Source organism: Carlito syrichta, unplaced genomic scaffold, assembly GCF_000164805.1.
Source record: "Carlito syrichta isolate Samal-C Ts95f unplaced genomic scaffold, Tarsius_syrichta-2.0.1 Scaffold111520, whole genome shotgun sequence".
NCBI lineage: Eukaryota > Metazoa > Chordata > Mammalia > Primates > Tarsiidae > Carlito > Carlito syrichta.
This window is the reverse complement of record NW_007055616.1, coordinates 301423-321407: the sequence shown is the minus strand read 5'-3', so window position 1 is coordinate 321407 and position 19985 is coordinate 301423. Positions and strand designations below refer to the sequence as shown.

The 19985-nt window shown below is 39.3% G+C and overlaps 1 protein-coding gene across 4 annotated transcripts in view; it reads left to right on the top strand.

The window, feature by feature from the left end:
• THADA (THADA, armadillo repeat containing) overlaps positions 1-19985 on the top strand; it is a 355753-nt gene that overhangs the window by 37045 nt on the left and 298723 nt on the right. For 2 of the 4 annotated variants that reach the window (XM_008069947.2, XM_008069953.1), the window contains exons 17-21: positions 998-1208; positions 7041-7176; positions 7621-7757; positions 11042-11200; positions 13041-13198. In XM_008069947.2, coding sequence (XP_008068138.1) covers positions 998-1208; positions 7041-7176; positions 7621-7757; positions 11042-11200; positions 13041-13198 — 801 coding nt within the window. The remainder of the gene's footprint in view (positions 1-997; positions 1209-7040; positions 7177-7620; positions 7758-11041; positions 11201-13040; positions 13199-19985) is intronic. The other 2 variants (XM_021718159.1, XM_021718154.1) reach the window with 1 other exon arrangement.

The following is a 19985-nucleotide window of genomic DNA, read 5'->3' as shown; positions in this document are numbered from 1 at the left end:
TGAGGTCTTGCCAAGTTGCCCAGGTGGGTCTCGAACCCATGGGCTCAGGCAATCCACTCACCTCAGCCTCCCAAAGCACTGGAATTACAAGCTGAGCCACTGAGCCTGGCTTTTTTAAGTTTTCAAGCAAAGTTTATTTAGAAAGTAAATGAGAGAGAGAGAGAGGGGATTCACCTCCCTAAGGTAGGGGAAGGAACCAAAGCTAAGAAAACATGATGGCCATAGCTCAGAGAGCCACGTGGAGTCACCAGATTTTAACAAAGCAAAGCAATGACCACTACCATGTGAAGCTGAATGCGAAAGAGGCAGTTTTTAAAAAAAGTTTATTGAGCTGGGTGCAGTGGCTTATGTCTATAATCCCAGCACTTTGGGAGGAGGAGGGAAGTGGATTGCCTGAGCCCAAGGGTTCGATACCAACCTGGGCAACTTGTCAAGACCTGTCTCTACAATAAATCCAAACAATTAGCTAGGTGTGGTGGTGCGTACTTATAGTTCCATCTACTTGGAAGGCTGAGGTGGAAGATTCGCCAGAGCCCAACAGGTCAAGGCTGCAGTGACCATGAGCGTGCCACTGTACTCCAGCCTGGGAGACAGAGTGAGACTCCTTCTCAAAAAACAAAAACAAAAACAAAACAAAAAAACGTTTATTGAGCTGAGTGCGGTGGCTCATGCCTGTAATCCCAGTACTTTGGGAGGTGGAGGCGAGAGGATTGCGTGAACCCAGGGGTTCAAGACCATCCTGAGCAACTTAGCAAGACCTCATCTCTACAGTAAATCAAAAAATTAGCCAAGTGTGGAGTCACGCACCTCTGGTTCCAGCTACTTAGAAGGCTGAGGCAGAAGGATCGCCTGAGCCCAGCAGGTTGAGGCTGCGATGGGTGTGAGCATGCCACTGCACTCCAGTATGGGTGGCAGGTTGTGTTTTTAAATATTTGCCATGTTTTTGAATTAAAGAAATCTTTAACTTGACAGTTCCTGAATCTGTGCTTTATTCTAGGATTCAGGGAAAGTGCAAGCATTATTCCAGGCAGTGCTAGAACTCAGCACAAGCACCAAACCGTATGACTGTGTGACAGCCTCCTACCTACTGAATTTCTTAGTCTGGCAGGATGCTCTGCCGTTGTCCCTGGCTGCCTGCTTACCTCAGCAAGTTGCATGTGGTGATGGAGATAAGCCTGCTGCTGTGGTGGAGAGGAACACATTAATGGGTTTGTATTGAGTAAACAACCTTTTTGCTCTTATTTATCAAAACCAGTATCTTACTCTCTCACTATTCATTTGGTTAGAATATCTAATGGTTAAACATTTACTTTGTGGTTTTATACTTAAGAGTTTACCAGCATATATGAGCACTCTGAGTTCTTGTTATGCAAATATAGCGTTTACTCTAACTCTTGTTTCTAAACAGAGGATTCATGTTGAGTAAGTAGATATAGAAATGTACATTAATAAACCTTTTTTTTTTTGAGTCGGAGTCTTACTTTGTCACCTAAGCTGGAGTGCAGTGGCTCACTCACGGCCACCACAGCCTCGACCTGCTGGGCTCAGGTGACCCTTCTGCCTCAGCCTTCCAAGTAGCTGGAACTGTAGGCGTGTACCACCATACCTGGCTAGTTTTTATTTTTTTTTTATTTGGAGTCTCATTCTGTTGCCCAGACTGGAGCGCAGTGGCACACTCCCGGTCACTTCAGCCTCAACCTGCTGGGCTCCGGTGATCTTTCTGCCACAGCCTTCCAAGTAGCTGGAACTACAGGCATACGCTACCATGCCCGGCTAATTTTTGATTTATTGTAAAGACGAGGTCTCACCAAGTTGCCCGGGTGGGTCTTGAACCTGCGGGCTCAGGCAATCCACTTGCCTCGGCCTCCCAAAGTGCTGGGATACAGGCTCAGCCACAGAGCCTGGCATAATTTTTTTAATGCATTGTGGAGACGAGATCTCACCATGCTGCTGAGGCTGGTCTTGAACCCACAGGCTCAGGCAGTCTTCTCACCTCGGCCTCCCAAAGTGCTGGGATTATAGGTATGAGCCACCACGCCTGGCCTTTTTTTTTTTTTTTTTAAATAGTGACATGGTCAAGTTCCTCTTGAACTCCTGGGCTCAACCAATCCTCTTGCCTTGGCCTCCCAAAGTGTTGGGATTACAGGAGTGAGCCGCAATGCCCAGCCTTGAGCAGAGTTTCTTTGTGTGTCAGGATTTATGTTTTAACACTTTTTGCACTTGGAGACATCTTCACGGACGAACTACCAGGAACTCAACTGCATTTTTTATGAAATAGTGAAAAACGAATCACTTCATATTAAATAGTATAACGTTGGAATTGATTATTTTATTATAATGATATTTGGCTGATAATGGAATTATGGACATTGAGGAACTTATTTATGACAAAAGCAATCAAAATTATATATCTTATAGTTTTCTAACGTGTGGTAACATGTGAAACAGTCACCGACATGCTTTGGAGGTTCATTGATACATGTTGTGCAATAGTAATTTGATGTCTTCCACGTGGTGTTTTTCTATTTAAACAGACAATGCAGTCTCGTTTTCTTCCTCCCACATTAATAATATTTAATTTATTGTCTAATCTGTTGTTTGGAGACAGTGTGGAAGGACACACTTACAATTCCTAAAAACCACTTTTCAACTGATTGATCATATCTCAGTATGTGTTCCATCTCTTTATTTGCTTTTTTGTGCCCTTTAATGGAAACTTCAAGGAAATACACAATTTTTGAGAAATTTGTGCTGGCTTAAGTTTGTCCTGTATAATCATTAGTAATTGCTTTATGTCCCCTGAGAGGGGACATCAGAGTGATTTGCTAGATTTAGCAGGTCCCCTCAGGGGGCATCGAGTGCAAAGGGCTGTTTGACTGTTATACCCTTGCCTTTTACTCTTCCCATAGCCAGTTCCGAAACCTAGAATCTGAAATGGTTTAGATCTATTGATTCAACAGATTCTTGATGGTAGAAAAAACTATGAAAAAGAAAAACAGTAATGGAGAAAAGTAGGGGATAATGGGCAGTTCTGGTGGGAATGTGGTCATTGACCTGGGCTAGAGAGGTGACAGTGCCGTGGAAGATGATGCTTGCTCTCTCAAATTGCTTTAGGGCTGAGTTCAGGAGACCGTATTAAGATGATATAGAAAGAGGACTGACATTGAGGTGGCCTGGCGAGTGCAGGCTTCACATAAAGGTTTTCAACTCAAGACATTTTAGCACTTCATGAAATATTTCAGACATACAAAGGATATTTAAATATATAAGATTTAATTATTTATATATTTAGCATATAAAAACAAATCTATGAAAGCTTTATATGTTTTGGCTAGGTGCAGTGGTTCATGCTTGTAATCCCAGCACTTGGGGAGACTGAGGCAGGAGGATTGCTTGAGCCCAGGAGTTCAAGACCAGCCTGGGCAATATAGATCCTGTTTCTACAAAAAATTGATTTAGCTGGGTATGTTGGCACATGCCCGTAGTCTCAGCTACTCAGGAGCTGAGACGGAAGGATTGCTTGAACCCAGGAGGTTGAGGCTGAAGTGAGCTGTGATCGTGCCGCTGCACTTCAGCCTGGGCAACAGAGCGAGACTCTGACTCAAAGAAAAAAAACTTCACAAATTTTATTCACGGCTAGGAAGTAACATTCATCTTAAGTAGTACAGCAACATGTGTCTTTGAAGTCGTTCCTTTATCTATCATCTTGTTTTTTCTTTGTAGTTTTACCACCTATTTCTATATTGCTAATATATTATTTTGTTTTACATACTTTTGAATATCTCAATGTACTGTTTGTATGCAAATTTACTGCAATTTCTTAATCCATTCTTCTGTTGATGGACCTTTTTTCCCCCCTAAATAAATGATGCCAATGTAAACATTCTCAGGTAGGTCCTCTGTAGATAGGTGGACCATCCCAAATCTGAAATGCTCCAAAATTCAAAATTTTTTCAGTGAAAACATGGCACTCAAATGAAATGCTTTGAACCGTTTGGATTTCAGATTTTTGCATTGGGATGATCAGCTGGTAAGTAAATATGATGCAAATATTCCCAAATCCAAAAACCTCTGAAATCTGAAAAACTTCGGGCCCAAAGCATTTCAGATAAGGGATACTTGACTTGTACATGTCTCCTAATGCACATGTCTAAGAGTTTATGGTAAACCAAAAAATGGAATAAACTTGTCTTGAAGTATGTTCATCTTTACCTTTATGACATGATGCCAAAGAGGTTTTCCAGTGGCAATCCCACCAACAAGTTAGGGTTGTTACATCCCATCATCACCATAATTCGCTATTGTCGGGATTATAAATTTGCAGACTATAAAATGGTGTCTCATTGTATTTTCATTTTGCATTTTTCTGACATTAATGTAATTAGTTTTCACCTTTACTTCTCAACAGTTCTTTTTCCCCTTCTGTGAAATGCTTACTGATGTCCTCTGTTGCATTGTTTGAGCTTAAAATTGAGGTTGTCTTTTTGCTGTTAATTCTTAGGAGTTCTTGGTATAGTCTGAATGTTGGTAATTTACTGTTTGTATACAACTCTGAAATTTAAAATATAGCTCTCTTCTTCCAAGGCATGAGGGGAAACATCTGGGATAACTTGATAACTACATGCAAAAGAATGAAATTGGACTCACTACCTTAAACTGTATACAAAAATTACCTCAAAATAGATCAAATATGAGAGCTGAAACTATGAAAGTCAAAACGTGGGTGCCAGTCATTGTAATCTTGGTTTAAACAGCGTTTTTTAAGATATGACTGCTGAAGAGCAAATAACAAAACAAAGTAAAAAATAGGTAAATTGGACTTCATTGCAATTTAAAATTTGGGGGCATCAAAGAATGCCATCAGGAAAGTGAAAAGACAACCTGCAAAATGAATCTTTGCATACACTATGTCCGATAACCAGCTTGTTTCTAGAATATATAAAGAACTTTTACAAGTCACCAAGAAAAGAATATAACCAAATTAAAAAATGTATAGAGTCTGACATTTCTCCAAAGAAGATACACAGATGAACAATAAGCACGTGAAAAGATGTTTAACATTAGCAGCATTTACTGAGATGTCAGTCAGAATCACAATGAGGAAGCACTTCACACCCAATAGGATGATTGTAATTAAAATAATAGGTGATAACAAGTGCTGATGCGGATGTGGAGAAAGTAGAACCTCATCTACTGTTGATGGGTGTGTAAAATGGTACATCTGCTTTGAAAAACAGTATGACAGTTCCTCAAAAGGTTAAGCAGAGTTACCATATGACCCTACAGCTTGGGTTGCTGTAACAAAATGCCATAGACTGGCTTAAACACAGACATTTATTTCTCACAGTTCTGGAGACAGGAAATTCTAAGATCAAGGTGCTGGCAAATTCAATTCTTGCCGAGGGTCCCCTCCTGGCACTCAGATGGCCTCCTCCTTGTAGTGTGCTGAGATGGTAGAGAGAGAGAGAGAGAGAGGGCAAGGTCTGGGCTGTCTTCTTAGGAGGACACTAATCCCATGGGTCCTAACATCAGGACCTCATCTAAACCTCCCAAAGTCTCCATTTCCAAATATCATCACACTGAAGGTTATTAATGTTGGTGAGGAGAAGGACACACATGCAGTCAGTCTGTAACAAGTTTATACCCATGAAAAATGAAAACAAAGTCTAAACAAAGACATATACAAGAATGTTTATAACAGTATTATTCATAATAGCCAAAAAGTGGACAGAATCCACATGTCCATCAATAGGTAGATGAATAAATAAGATGTAGTGCATGCATGTGGCAGACGTTTTCATCCACAAGAAGGAATGACATTGATACCTGCTGCAAGATGAAATTTGAAAATATACTAAGTGAAAGAAACCAGTCCTTAAAGACCACATATTATATGATTTCATTGATACGATATGCCCAGAATAGGCAAATCTATAGAGACAGAACATAGGTTAGCATTGGTTGGGCTGGGGAAGGTTACAGTTATGGAGAGGGGAGTGATGCTATTGGGTAAGGGGTTTTTCTGGGGGGCATGTGGGAGAGTTAAAATTGACTGTAGTGATGGTTGTTCATATCTGTGATGATTAGAAAAACCACTGACGTATACACTTTAAATGTATGGATTGTATGTGAATTACATCTCAATAAAGCTGTTGTTTCTTTATTTTTGATTTGGTGTCTCACTCTGTCGCCCAGGCTGGGGTGCAGTGGTACGCTCACAGCTACCACAGCCTCAACCTGCTGGGCTCTGACCATCCTTCCGCGTTAGCCTTCCAGTAGCTGGAACTACAGGCACGTACTACCATGCCCGGCTAATTTTTTTGATTTATTGTAGAGATGAGGTTTTGCCAAGTTGCCCAGGCTGGTCTCAGTTTCCTGATCAGGCAATCCTCTTGCCTTGGCCTCCCAAAGAACTGGGATTACAGGCTTGAACCAGTCTGCTCAGCCAAGCTGTTATTTTAAAAAACCATCTGCACCAGGCTCAGTGGCTCATGCCTGTAATCCCAGCGCTTTGGGAGGCAGAGGTGAGAAGATTGCCTGAGTCTAGTGTTTTTGAGACCAGCCTGGGTAACTTGGCAAGACCTCATCCCTACAACAAATCAGAAAATTAGCCAGGTTCCAGCTACTTGGAAGGCTATTGGCGAAGGATTTCCTGAGCCCAGTAGGCGGAGGCTGTGGTGGCCGTGAGCATGCTATTGCATGGCAGAGTGAGACTCCAACTCAAAAATAAACAAATAGGCAAGTCATCCGTTGTCCAGATGGTACATGACACGTGAGTCCAGGGTTTGATGCCCCAGCTAGAGGATATCTAGGAGGAATGATTGCGAGTGAATGCTGGGTTGGATGCTGGCAGTTAGGGTCACTCAGTTCTGCCTTAACTACAAATGCGTGGCAGGCGGGATAATCTAGAAAGACCTCTTTTTGAATCAAAACCTCTAAGTTTACCTGAGGTGGGGATTTTCATGGGAACTCTTTTGCTGTGCACACATTCATGTGTGTTAAAACCTGTATTACTGTGGTTTTCTGTTTGCTTTGTCTAGTTATCAAATGCTTGATGGAAAATCTTGGTGAAGAAATTTCTCAGGCTGAACATTCCCTGCTTCAGGCAGCAGCGTCATTTCCAATGTATGGGCGAGTCCACTGTATAACAGGAGTCCTGCAGAAGTTACCTCTGAAGTAAGCATTTCTTTTTCTTTTTAGTTTGGAAAATATAGTTTATTTAAAAAGTAAATTAGAGAGAGAGAGAGAGGAGATTCACCTCCTCAAGGCAGGCAAGGAGGCCAAGGCAAGGAAATGTGGTGACCATGGCTCAAGGAGCAGCATGGTCAGACCATGACTGAGAAAAGCAGTGGCCATGAGCATTTCCACTGCTGTCTCCTGCCTCAGAAACACACTCTTCTCTGAGCTTTAACATCATATTGGAATGTGTTCTTGGAAAGGAAAGTAGCCTGGTCCCTTGAAGAACACTGAAAATTGGATTTAAACATCTACCTAGATGTGTCTGTTTTATGTATTGCACAGTTTTGAAGCAAATTATTCTGACTCCTTTTGTCTATTAATTTTATTTTTAAAATGTGATTTTTGCTTATCGTACACATTTCTCCCATGTCTTTATTGTAGCAGCCTGAAGCTGGTAGGTGAGTGGAAGCCTGTGGTGGACAAGCTCCTTTCCCTGTCGTACAGGCTTTCTGCTGTGGTGTCACCAGTCATTCAGAGCTCTTCCCCCGAAGGCCTCATCCCAATGGACACAGACTCAGGTCAGCAGACAAAGAAGGCTGGAGTGCTGTGGGTTGACTAACATTTTTCTCTCCTTTTTCTCCCCCTACTTATTTTTTGGGTGAGATATAAAAGCTAAGCTGAAGGGAAAATAAATCATTTTTGTTATTTAGAGTATTTCTGCTTCTTTGAAGTAATGTTTACTACTATTTTAAAAATAGCCAAGGGTGGGGGACACAATATCAATAAGGGTACCTGATCTCAAACCAGGCAAAGTGGGGACCAAAGTGAGGCCCAAACTTTACCTGTATGATTATGACCACTTGTATATCTAATCCTGAATTGTACCCCACATCTTTAAAAAAAAATAGCCAAAAAATCCCAAACCAGGTGATCTCTTACCAGCAAGGTATCTCTTACCCCAGGGTAAATGGAGTTTTACAATATATAGGTTGAGCATCCCAAATCTGAAAATTCAGAATCTAAAATTTCTTGAGCACCAATGTGATGATCAAAGGAAAATGCTCATTGGAGCATTTTGGATTTTGGTATTACAATGCTCAACCACTGAGTATAATGCAAATATTCAAAAATTTGAGAAAATCTGAAATCTGAAACATTTTTCATCCCAAGCATTTTAGATGAAGGATACTCAACGTGTTTACTAACATGGAGTGCTCCTTTGGACACAGAGAAAGATAAGACAAATGTACATTTATTGTTGAAGTAAAGTTTGTAAGTGGGCCGGGCTTGATGGTTCACGTCTGTAATCCCAGCACTTTGGGAGGCAGAGGTAAGAGGATTGTCTGAGCCCATGAGTTCGAGACCAACCTGGGCAACATGGTGAGATCTTATTGCTACAATTAAAAAAAAAATTAGCTGGGTGTGGTGGTGCACACCTGTAGTTCCAGCTATTTGGAAGGTTGAGGCAGAGGAATAACCTGAGCCCAGCAGGTCGAGGCTGTGGCGGCCGTGAGCATGCCACTGCATTCCAGCCTGGGTGACAGAGTGAGACTCCGACTCAAAGAAAAAAAAAAGTCTGTAAGTACATTTTGGAGTGCAAATGAGAAGCTTGTATTGAAAACACACTGAGTATATTATAAACACACCCTGTGCTATACACTGAAGTACCTTGGGCTGATAGAGTAACATGGAGTTTTACATAGAAAATTTTAGGTTTTTTTCTTTATTAACGCTGAGTTAGATTAGTTATTTGTTAAGCTGATGTTAGTCTAAATACCAAATTTTGATGTCTTAGTTTTTTTTTAGATTTTTTCTTAAGTAGTACATGAGAATGAGGAACATGCAGCCTTACAGCCAATATTTGGATGAGACAGGTACCGTGTATTCTGAGAAATCTTGAATATTTCTTTTACCTGTTATGAGTAGATTGTGCAGTGTATGCTAACATTCTGTTTGTTACTTAAAAAGTTTAAAATATCAGCTGGTTTCAAAAACTGTCATTTTTTCCCTTAATTCAGCCTTCTCTCTCTCTTTTAGATTAGAAAATATAGTTTATGTAGAAAGTAAATTTGAGAAAGAGAAAGAGAAGATTCACCTCCTCAAGGTAGGGGAGAGTGCCGAAGCTTAAGAAAGTATGACATGGCCAAAGCTCAAAGAGCACATGGCTACACCATAGCTTAGCAAGGCATGCCCAGGCTGGAGTGCAGTGGCATGCTCATGACCACCCCAGTGTCGACCCTCTGGGCTCAGACAATCCTTCCACCTCAGCCTTCCAAGTCGCCAGAACTATAGGTGTGTGCTGCCATGCCTGGCTAATTTTTTTGATTTATGATAGAGATGAGGTTTTGCCAAGTTGCCCAGGTGGTCAGGCAATCCTCTCACCTTGGCCTCCCAAAGTGCTGGGATTACAGACTTGAGCCACCATACCAAACCTCCCTCTCTTTTTTAACCTCTGGATGCTTTCATTTTTTCTGGCTTCTTCACCATGTTGTCTGCTGTGCGTTCTGAATTTCTTTAAAAAAATCTCCTCTGAAAGCTATTAAATGAATATATAGGATCCTTAAACTTTTATTCTCTGATCTTTTCTTTTTTTCTTGGTCTTTGCATGCTTTCTTGTTTGGGCCAGTGTTACTTTTTCATGACTGTTGAAATTTGTTTTCTGCAAAATTTCAGGGGAACAACAAATGAACATAACACATTGGTAGAATTGTCATGATAGTAATCTGAGTCTTTGTATTTCTCATAGTGTCAATTAAAACGAGTGTGTCATAAATTCCTGTTCTCTGATTTGTTGATTGGTTTCAAATAATTACCTGTTACTGTTTTTTATTTTATTTTATTTTATTTTTTTTTGAGTTGGAGTCTCACTCTGTTGCCCAGACTGGAGTGCAGTGGCCGCTCCTGGCCACCGCAGCCTTGACCTGCTGGGCTCCGGCGATCCTTCCGCCTCAGCCTTCCAAGTTGCTGGAACTATAGGCACGTGCTACCACACCCGGCTAGTTTTGATTTATTGTAGAGATGAGGTCTTGCCAAGTTGCCCGGGTGGGTCTTGAACCCACAAACTCAGGCAATCCACTCAGCTCAGCCTCCCAAAGACATGGGATTACAGGCTGAGCCACCGAGCCTGGCTTGTTACTACTTTTTAGACAATCGGAGCCTGGCTAACTCCTTATTACCTTGCTGTCCATTCATTCCTTCTGCCCATGTTGCTGGACCTCTGCCTTGAGCCAGTTTCTATTATGGGCACTTGCGACTCAGTAGTGAGCAAAATGTTGCATTCACAGAGTTTATAATATAATACTAGGACTATAAATCATACTTAGAAAGCAGTATATTACATAATACATTTCAAGCCTAAGTATGGAGTCTTTATTGTATTCCTGTGTTATAAAAGATTGTTTTTGTTGTTGATTTTGTAAAAATGTCTCTTTTACCTTTTTGTCTTTAAGCCTTGATAACTTATATTGTAGATAGGGAAACAATGTCTTAAAACAAAAGTTGATTGCACTTCTTTCACATGATTGAGCCCCATATTTGGGGTTCTTAGACACCATTAAGCAAAGCAGTGTAAATGAGATAGCACTCTTCGTTCATCCTATGTACAGTTTTCAGGGTTTTGTTGTTGATATAACTTCAGCCTATAAAAAATAGCCACATTTTAAAAGTGTACTCAAGTGTCATGAAGACCCCATGTAAATAAGTTCATGGTTAATTTTCATACTATCCACCCTTCAGTCCCTTCTAAGGGAGCAGATTGTGAAGTATTGAGAATTACAAATTTTTTGAGGGCAGGTACCCCCAAGGGACGTGTGTGTATGATGTGGTACTGGCGTTTCCCATACTCACATTTTTTTTCCCTCAGAGTCAGCAAACCGCTTACAGGTGATTCTGAATGAGATTCAGCCACGAGATACTAACGATTACTTCAACCAAGCCAAAATATTGGAAGACTGTGATAGCTTTGATTTGGAGGATTTGAATGCCAGTGTGACCAACATTGATACTTCTGCAGAAATCAAAGGTAACATATGTATAAAGTTCATATTATAATTAGTGTTTAAGTGACAAGTAAAATGTTCAGAATGCCCCTTTTGTATAGTAAATTGCAAGTTGTAGATCTGTGTAGAACATTTCTAGAAAATAAAGATTTTTCAAAAAAATTTGGCTTTGGAAATCATTTGGTTTAAGAAAAGAATTTGTAAGACTTTTGCCAGAAAATGAGGTGCCCTGTGCAGCATATAACAGGTGTTACAACAAAAAGCCTTTGCGTGTTGAAACCTGCCTTGACAGCTCAAGTAATGTCAGAGCAGTGATGCCCAAGGAGCCTGGATTGGGTGGCATCAACCTTCTAGCAGTTTGGTTCATTGTTGTCTGCCGTGGGAGTTCTTCAGGCCAAGCAACCCTGAAGGAAACAAACCTTATTACTCAGAAAAATGTCAGTTGCTTTTGTTGTACCAGGCCTCCAGAATTTGAGTTCTTTTGTCTTATCCTTAGCTATTATTGAATTTTCAATATTCCTGTAAAAGGGTCATCGGAAACCACATTTCTTAGTGATTTATTACATATTCTACATTCTCCACTAGATGGGGATATTGTCTTACACAAAGTTCTGTTTGTACTTATATTTTTAAAAATTACTCAAAATAACATAAATATATTTCTTTGTAATAGTTCTAGATAAAAGAGGTAAATATGAATTAAAAAAAAAATCCTCCTTTCTCCTCTCCAGTACCATGTCTTCCCTCTTCAGTGTGCAGTAGTCGTTCCTTTCATACTCTGTATTTATGTTTCTGTACACTAATCCTTTTAGTTTAGTGAACTTTTTAAAAACACAAATGGGATTACCCTGTAAATGTCATTTTGTCGACTTGCCTTTTTTTTTTTCAGTTGGAGTCTCGCCCGATCACCCAGACTGGAGTGCAGTGGCCGCTCCCGGCCACCGCAGCCTCGACCTGCTGGGCTCTGGCGATCCTTCCGCCTCAGCCTTCCGAGTAGCTGGAATTACAGGCATGCGCCTACCACGCCCGGCTGATTTTTTTTTTTATTTATTGTAGAGATGAGGTCTCGCTGCCTAGGCGGGTCTCGAACCCGCAGGCTCAGGCAATCCACTCACCTCAGCCTCCCAAAGGCGCAGGATTACAGGCTGAGCCACCAAGCCCGGCTAACTTGCCTTTTTAATTTAATAGTTTGTCTTAGATTTTTAAAAATTTTGACTCTTTGTACTCCCTAAAGCTATTGAAATAAATAAATAAATATAAAAATTTTAGTACTAAAATACTCCTAGAACTAGAATAAAAGAGGATAATTATAGCATATAGACTATGGGCTTTAAGTATATTTTAAAATAATTAGCATTTTTTTATTTTAAAAGTTTTATCTCCTCCTTGACTGATATAACAGCCATCGTCACTAAAATAAATAAGTATATTTATTATAGGCATGTGTATAATACTTTGTAGACAGATAAGCAGAGTTTGTTTTATTAATTTCCAAAGGTGAGACTTAAGTTTGGAACAGTATTGGTTTATTTTCAAATTTATTATGTTCAAATAATATTTATTTAAAAAATAAATAATGTTTATTATTTTCAAATAATAAGTATTTCAAAAAGTAAGTAATGCTTATTTCAAATTTATTTTGAAATAATAAATTTTTAAAAGTTAGTATGATTTCTCATAACACATGCTTGACAAATGTTTGTTAATTCCTCCTGAATAAATGTAACATGACAAATTGGTTTGTTCAAGCAGATTATTCTTGGGGAAATTATGAATAAGCCTGTTCTAAGAAACCTGAGATGTGAGTAATCAAGAGTGTCTAGTGTTGCAATAGTTTTGTTTTTTTTTTATTTTTTTTTTTAGGTAACGAAGGAAAAACATGTGATGTAACTGCTCAGATGGTGCTGGTATGTTGTTGGAGAAGTATGAAGGAAGTTGCTTTACTTTTAGGCACGCTGTGCCAGCTTCTACCCATGCAGCCTATGCCAGAATCTTCTGATGGATTGTTAACAGTGGAGCAGGTAAGGTGGAAGTTTATTACACCAGGTAGAATTGCTAGTCAGTGCATAAATCACAAGCTTTTATTTGTAACCCAACTTAAAAGGTTTTAACTTTTTCTTGAATAAAATTCTGCACATGTGACATTTTGAGCTGGGTGATTAAAAAAACAATAAAAAAAAAGAAAATCCTACAAATGTCAACTGAAGAAAGTTCATGGTCATTTAAAATATTGGACCTTAGACTACATTTCAAAGTTGTAGCCTTTTTAGAAACTTTTTTATTTTCCTAGCATATATAAATAACTGTAGACTTCACCTCACTTTTAACTGAAGTATTGTCATATTAGTTTCTATTTCTCCATTTAACATACACAGATTTAAATTTTACCTGAAACTGTTTAGTCAAACTCAACAAATCTCTTACATTTTGCAAAGAACAAAAGGAACATATTGGTGGATTATGGATCTCATGTTTCCCACTACATTGATGATAAAGTTGTAGTCCCTTTAGTTTTTTTGGCTGACTTTTATTATAAGACCACAAAGTTAGTTCACCATCTGGGATTGTTCAAGTGACTTGAGTGCAGTGTTTACAAGAAATTAGCTTACCACAAGCATTTCATTTGGAAATATTTTAGATTTATTAGATTTCTGTTTTTAATTGATTCCCTCTTCCTTTCCATATGGTTTCAACAAATCCATTTCCCACCGTTTTTAAGCAAAGATATATAATATGTACTTTCATTTTTAATCATTTCCAAACAAAGATAACTTTTTCCCTAGAGGGTTACAACATTCAAGAACAAAACAAATATTGTAGTATGCTAATGCTGATTATTTCTACAATGACCACGTGACTAGTTCCATGGAATTAGTGCTAGTACTTTTTTCTCACACTCTGTGGTTCATATGCTTACATCTGGTTAACAGCTGGGCTTGTGATGTTGCAAGGCCCCGAGACGAAGAAAGGCAAAGGCGAACAGTACACTTTGGGCATCATTATGTTCCTTATTCTCTTCCAAATCAAATAGGCGTGAGTGTCCTAGAGTTACTTGCAGTCATCGCTGGTGACTGGCTAGAGTGCCAATGCCAACATCTTTGCCGAGGAATCCAGCTATGATTAATGATGACTTCACTGATGTTCACCATCCTGCTAAGAAGTAAACATGTGCTAGAGTCCTTTGACTTCTCAACTTCTCTTTCCAAGGACAAGTTAAAACATACAGTTTTTTGGGTTTGTTGGATAGTGTTTAAAAAAGCAAACTCAGGGAAACATGTTTTGCTTTTACTGTAACTGAGAAAGACCTGAAAGCCTCCCATGAAAATTATTTTGTCTTGATGTCTTTTCTATGACACCCAAATCTTAGGAATTTATCTTAATACCATGTTAAAATTGGGAATTAACAGAAGATAAAAGAGATATTTGTTTAAAAAAATAACAAAAAGACAGTCTCTTATAAACCAAATAATTCTTCCAGTGACTGGATAAAAAAGAGAATCCTGACCATTTTCTGTCGAACATTAGTTTCTATTTTAATAAGGTCCAGTCATTTTTCCATATCACTGTTCATGCGATAACCTACATACATAGGTGTGAGAAGAAGCAAATGACTGAGGGAATGAAGGAAAGTCTATGTGATAGCAGTGTTCTAGCACTAAAACCCTGCCTTCTGTGGAAAGCATTACTTTTGATCTTAGATTAACTAAAGAAACGCCTCGGTTTAGGAGCATTTAGTCAGTAAAAATCCAAAGTCATCAAGAAATTAATGTTACTTATATGACTAGAGGATATCTACATTTATTTATTTGTTTGTATTTATTTATTTATTGAGTCGGGTCTCACTGTCACCTAGACTGGAGTTAACACCATCACAGCTCACCACAGTCTTAACTTCCTGAGCTCAGGCAATCTTTCCACCCCAGCCTCCCGAGTAGCTGGGACTACAGATGTATGTCACCATAACTGACTAATTTTTAAATTTTTTATAGAGATGAGATCTCACTCTGTTGTCCAGGCTGGTCTTGGACTTCTGGGCTCAAGCAATCATCTCACCTCAGCCTCCCAAAGTGCTGGGATTACAGGAGTGAACTACTCTGCCTGATTGGATTCCTGCTTTTAAACATAAAATTTTGCTCTATGAGATTCCTTTAAATTAAAGATACTTAAATGTACTTATGTGTGCTTAAAACTTTTGAGAGTTAAAAATAGAGCCGGGCTTGGTGGCTCAGCCTGTAATCCCGCGCTTTGGGAGGCTAAGGTGAGTGGATTGCCTGAGCCCACGGGTTTGAGACCCGCCTGAGCAACTTGGCGAGACCTCATCTCTACAGTATATCAAAAAATTAGCCAGGCGTGGTAGTGCGCACCTGTAGTTCCAGCTACTGGGAAGGCTGAGGCGGAAGGATTGCTGGAGCCCAGCAGATCGAGGCTGCGGTGACTGGGAGTGTGCCACTGCACTCCAGTCTGGGTGACAGAATGAGACTCCAATTCAAAGAAAAAAAAAAAAGAAATGACAGAGAATAATGTAATTTACATTGGAATGGCTGGCTACACCTGTGGTCCACCCCTCCTGCCAAGCGCACAGTTGCCCTGGCAGAGCTTGATCTGCTGTGCCTGCTGGCAGAACTGTGAATTGGCCAGTCAACACCTCGGGTGAATGTGACCGCCATAGACCTGGAGACATGGAGACAGTGACATGTAGGCAGAATACTCTCCTAGTTATTGGAGAGGATGTGAAACTTGAACTTCTTCCCCAAAGTAATAGTTTTGATCTACTTTTCTCTCAGTGGATAAAGAAAGTCGTTCCTTACAGCCTAAAATACTGACATTCTGTCTCGTGCTTCTCTCTACTTTCCTTTCACTCTTGAACATGTAATGTAATTCCATTATAATTTGAAATTTGATGGCTTGAATATGGAAGACAGGGGAGATTTCTTTTTTAGCCCTCTTCCTTTGAGACCATCCCGAGTTTATAGTCCTTTGTTAAAGGCGTGGCCATTTAAATCCCACATACGTAGGTGTAGTTTATAACAGTCAGTGAGATTACAGTTTGAGAATTTTTGTTACTATACAGGGAGAGGAACTGGTGCTTTTTAAGGAATTTTTAGTGCTATATTCACAAATGATGAGATCTGCAAGGACCATGGAGATATTATCCAGGTCTCTTGGACAAGAGGAAACTGAAGCCCCTGGATGTTACTGGGTTTGTCCAAGATCACAAAGCTGGTTTGTGGCAGCCCTCGGGCAGGAACCCAGTTCTCCTTCCCAGCCTGTATTGTGACATGGCACAGTGCTGCCTTTGTTTGATGCTCATTTAGTTTTTCTTTAAATTTAATTCTCCCTATTTCCAACACCTAAGCAAATTTTCGCAAGCCACAGTACAGTAAGGCGACTTGCAAGCGAACTTTTTAGCAAATGATTCATTTCCCTAGCTCACTTCTTGTGGAGCAGTGTGCTCTGACTAGTTTCTCCAGGAGGAAAATGTGTTCATTCAGAATCATGTTGGCTTTCCTCCTGCGCTGGAGTCACGTAATGAAAGGTTCTTTCATAATGTCCCTGTACGTGAGGCAGAGATAAAACAACTTTGAGGGATGTAAGTGGAGACCCTTCTAGAGTGAGCAGTGCACGTTGCCTTATCTCACATAGCTTCCTGACTAGATGGTGTGTGTCGACATTTCAAGCTTGATATTTTGCTAATCTAGAGCTTTTGCTTGTTATATTTTGTTGGTCCTTTTTCCATGGAATATCTGATACCCGGTGCCTACTGTTTTTTTAAAACAACTTCCTTTAACTGGAGTACTAAATCAACATATGCTTATATATCTTATATTCCTTATAAGAAGTTACTAAGTAGTTTTTTCATGCCTGCTTTTCTCTTCCTATCAATTATTGTAACAGAAATCACATGAATAAAAATGGTTGCCGACTGGGCGTGGTAGCTCACATCTGTAATCCCAGTACTTTGGGAGGCCACGGTGGGAGGATCGCTTGAGGCCAGGAATTCGAGACCATTGGAGGCAAAATAGCAAGACCTTGTCTTTATAAGAAAAGATAATAATACTTGCCAGCTATTAGAAATTTGCTACTTTTAAAGCTTCTACTTTAGATTCTGTGATAACTTTTATGATGCACAGGGTTAACTGCATTGAAACATTCCCTCAGTGTCTTGTTACTGTTTTAGATTTTCTGTAATGGACTACAAATGGGATGTGTGTTTACTAACATTCATACATCTTAAAGAAATTGCCTTTTATATTTTCTTTTGCCAAAGTTTAGTTTTTAGAAGTTGTGAATAAGTTATTCATAGAATTGTACTGAATGCAAGTTGCCATTTTGAAGCTTTGAAATGAAGTTGGACATGTCGCCACTTCATTTTTTCTCCTACTCATTGACTGCCTTGCTCCACGGGTATTGTGGGAATATAAAGAAGTGTATGAGATCTGGTTCTCTGGCCCCAAAGGGCTTAGAAATGTAATGGGAGAAACAAGACAGAAATCCATTTTTAAATGTCAGACTCAAGGGCAACAGTTAGAATGGTTCATGACTAAGAATTTGCTAGAAAGCAAAGAACAAACATTCTGTTAAGATGATATCTGAATGCCAGAAAATTATTACCTTTGTTGTTGTTATGTTGGAGAATAGTGTTTGAACTTTGAAGAAATCCCAAGTGTTAGTAAGAAATCACTGTATTAGAGAACTTGCAGTTGAAAACATTAACTATTTTCTGGAGTGTTAACTTTTGTAACACATGTCATTTAATCAAAGTGGAATTAGAAATAGCCATGTCTTAATGTCAGAATTTATATTACGGCTTAGTATTAAGTCTCACTACTTTACAGTATAAAGTAAAACCAAAAATGGACATTTATTGGTAGCTGCTCTGTGCCAGCTACTCTTTGTTTACTGCTGAACACTTAAGTACATACTCTCATTTATTCCTTACAGTAATCTTGTGAAGTAGGTTTTCATTTTAGTCCCATTTCACATGTAAGGGAACTGTGTTGTTTAGTTAGCTTACATTAGTAGTACATTGAAAAAATTTACTTTGTATAGATAAAAGATGAATAAAAATGTATTTAGATTTGTCTTTTGTAGATTTTTATGCTCTCGATGAGCATTTAGCTTCTCTAATTAGACCGTTGATGCCTAGAGACATGGCATGTAGCTGTCTTCCCCTTTGGAAATTTACACCCTATAAATTCATGAAGTATGTTAATTTCTATAGAGAGGTAGGTTTTATGGCAAGTTAGAAGCAGGATATGCTAATTTTAAAAAAACAAGGGATAGAATGTCATTTTATTTATTTTTTGAGTTGTGGGGGACATGTCAGGATTTGCTACATAAGTAAGTGCATGCAGATGAGGTTTGGGTTTCTAGTGAATGCTCTCTCCCTTTGGTGTAGTGGGCATGGCTAGAATTTAATTTTAATAACAGAAATCAGTGTCTTGTTTTTGCATTTTTGCCTTCCCTGAAAAAAGTCCCGAGACATATGTTATTTATTAAGAATTATTTTGTTGGAAGAATCACACTGCCATACTTCAGAATACACTGTAAAGCTGTAGTTACCAAAACATCATGGTACTGACATAAAAACAGACATATAGAGTAATGGAACAGAGTAAGAGAACCCAGGAATTAATTCACGTTATCCATAGCCAGCTGATTTTTGACAAAGGTGCCAAGAACACACATTGGGAAAAGTATTGTCTCTTCAATAATAGGTTCTGGGAAAACTGGGTATCCACATGCAGAAGAGTGAAACTAGACCCCCACCTTGCACCCCATACAAAAATCAACTCAAAATGGATTAAAGACCTACATGTGTCTCAAAATTACAATGAGATATCATCTCACACTAGGTAGTATGGCTGTTATCAAAAGGACAAAAAAGGATATAGAGTAAAGGGGGAACTGTGAGGTTTTTTTGGGTTTTTTTTAGTTGGAAAGTTCTCTGTTACCCAGGCTGGAGTGCAGTGGTACGCTCACAGCCACTGCAACCTCAACCTGCTAGGCTCAGGTGATTCTTCAGTGTCAGCCTTCCAAGTAGCTGGAACTACAGGCACACGACACCACACCCAGCTAATTTTTTTTTTTTTTAATTTATTGTAGAGATGAGGTCTTACCAAGTTGTCCCGGCTGGTTTCGAACTTACGAGTTTAGGCAATCCTTTCACCTTTGCCTCCCGAAGTACTGGGATTATAGGCGTGAACCACTGCGCTGGGCCAAGGGAACTCTTATACACTGTTTGTGGGATGTCAACTAGTACAGCCCCTGTAGAGAACAGTGGACATTATGTTAAGTGCAATAAGCCAGGAACAGAAAGTTGAATACTACATGACCTCACTCATTTTGGAAGCAAAAAAATGTTAATCTCATAGAAGTAAAAAGTAGAACAGGGGATACTGGAGGCTGGGAATGGGAAAGTTGTTAGGAGGAGAGACAGGAGAGATTTGTTAAAGGACTCAAAATTATAGCTGATCAGGAAGAGTAAGTTTTAGTGCGCTTTCCCACTGTAGGATTACGGTAATATGTAATTAACAATAATAAATAGTTTCAAATAGCTGGAAGGAGAACGTTGAATGTTACCAACACAAAGAAATAATAAATGCTTGAGATGTTGGATATGCTAATTGTCCTAATCCGATCACTGTACATTGTATGTATTGAAATATCACTATGTACCCTATGCATATGTACAATTATTATGTGTCAGTTTAAGAAATTAAATGTTCAGCTGGGCTCAGTGGCTCAGCCTGTAATCCCGTGCCTTTGGGAGGCTGAGGTGAGTGGATTGCCTGAGTCCGTGGGTTT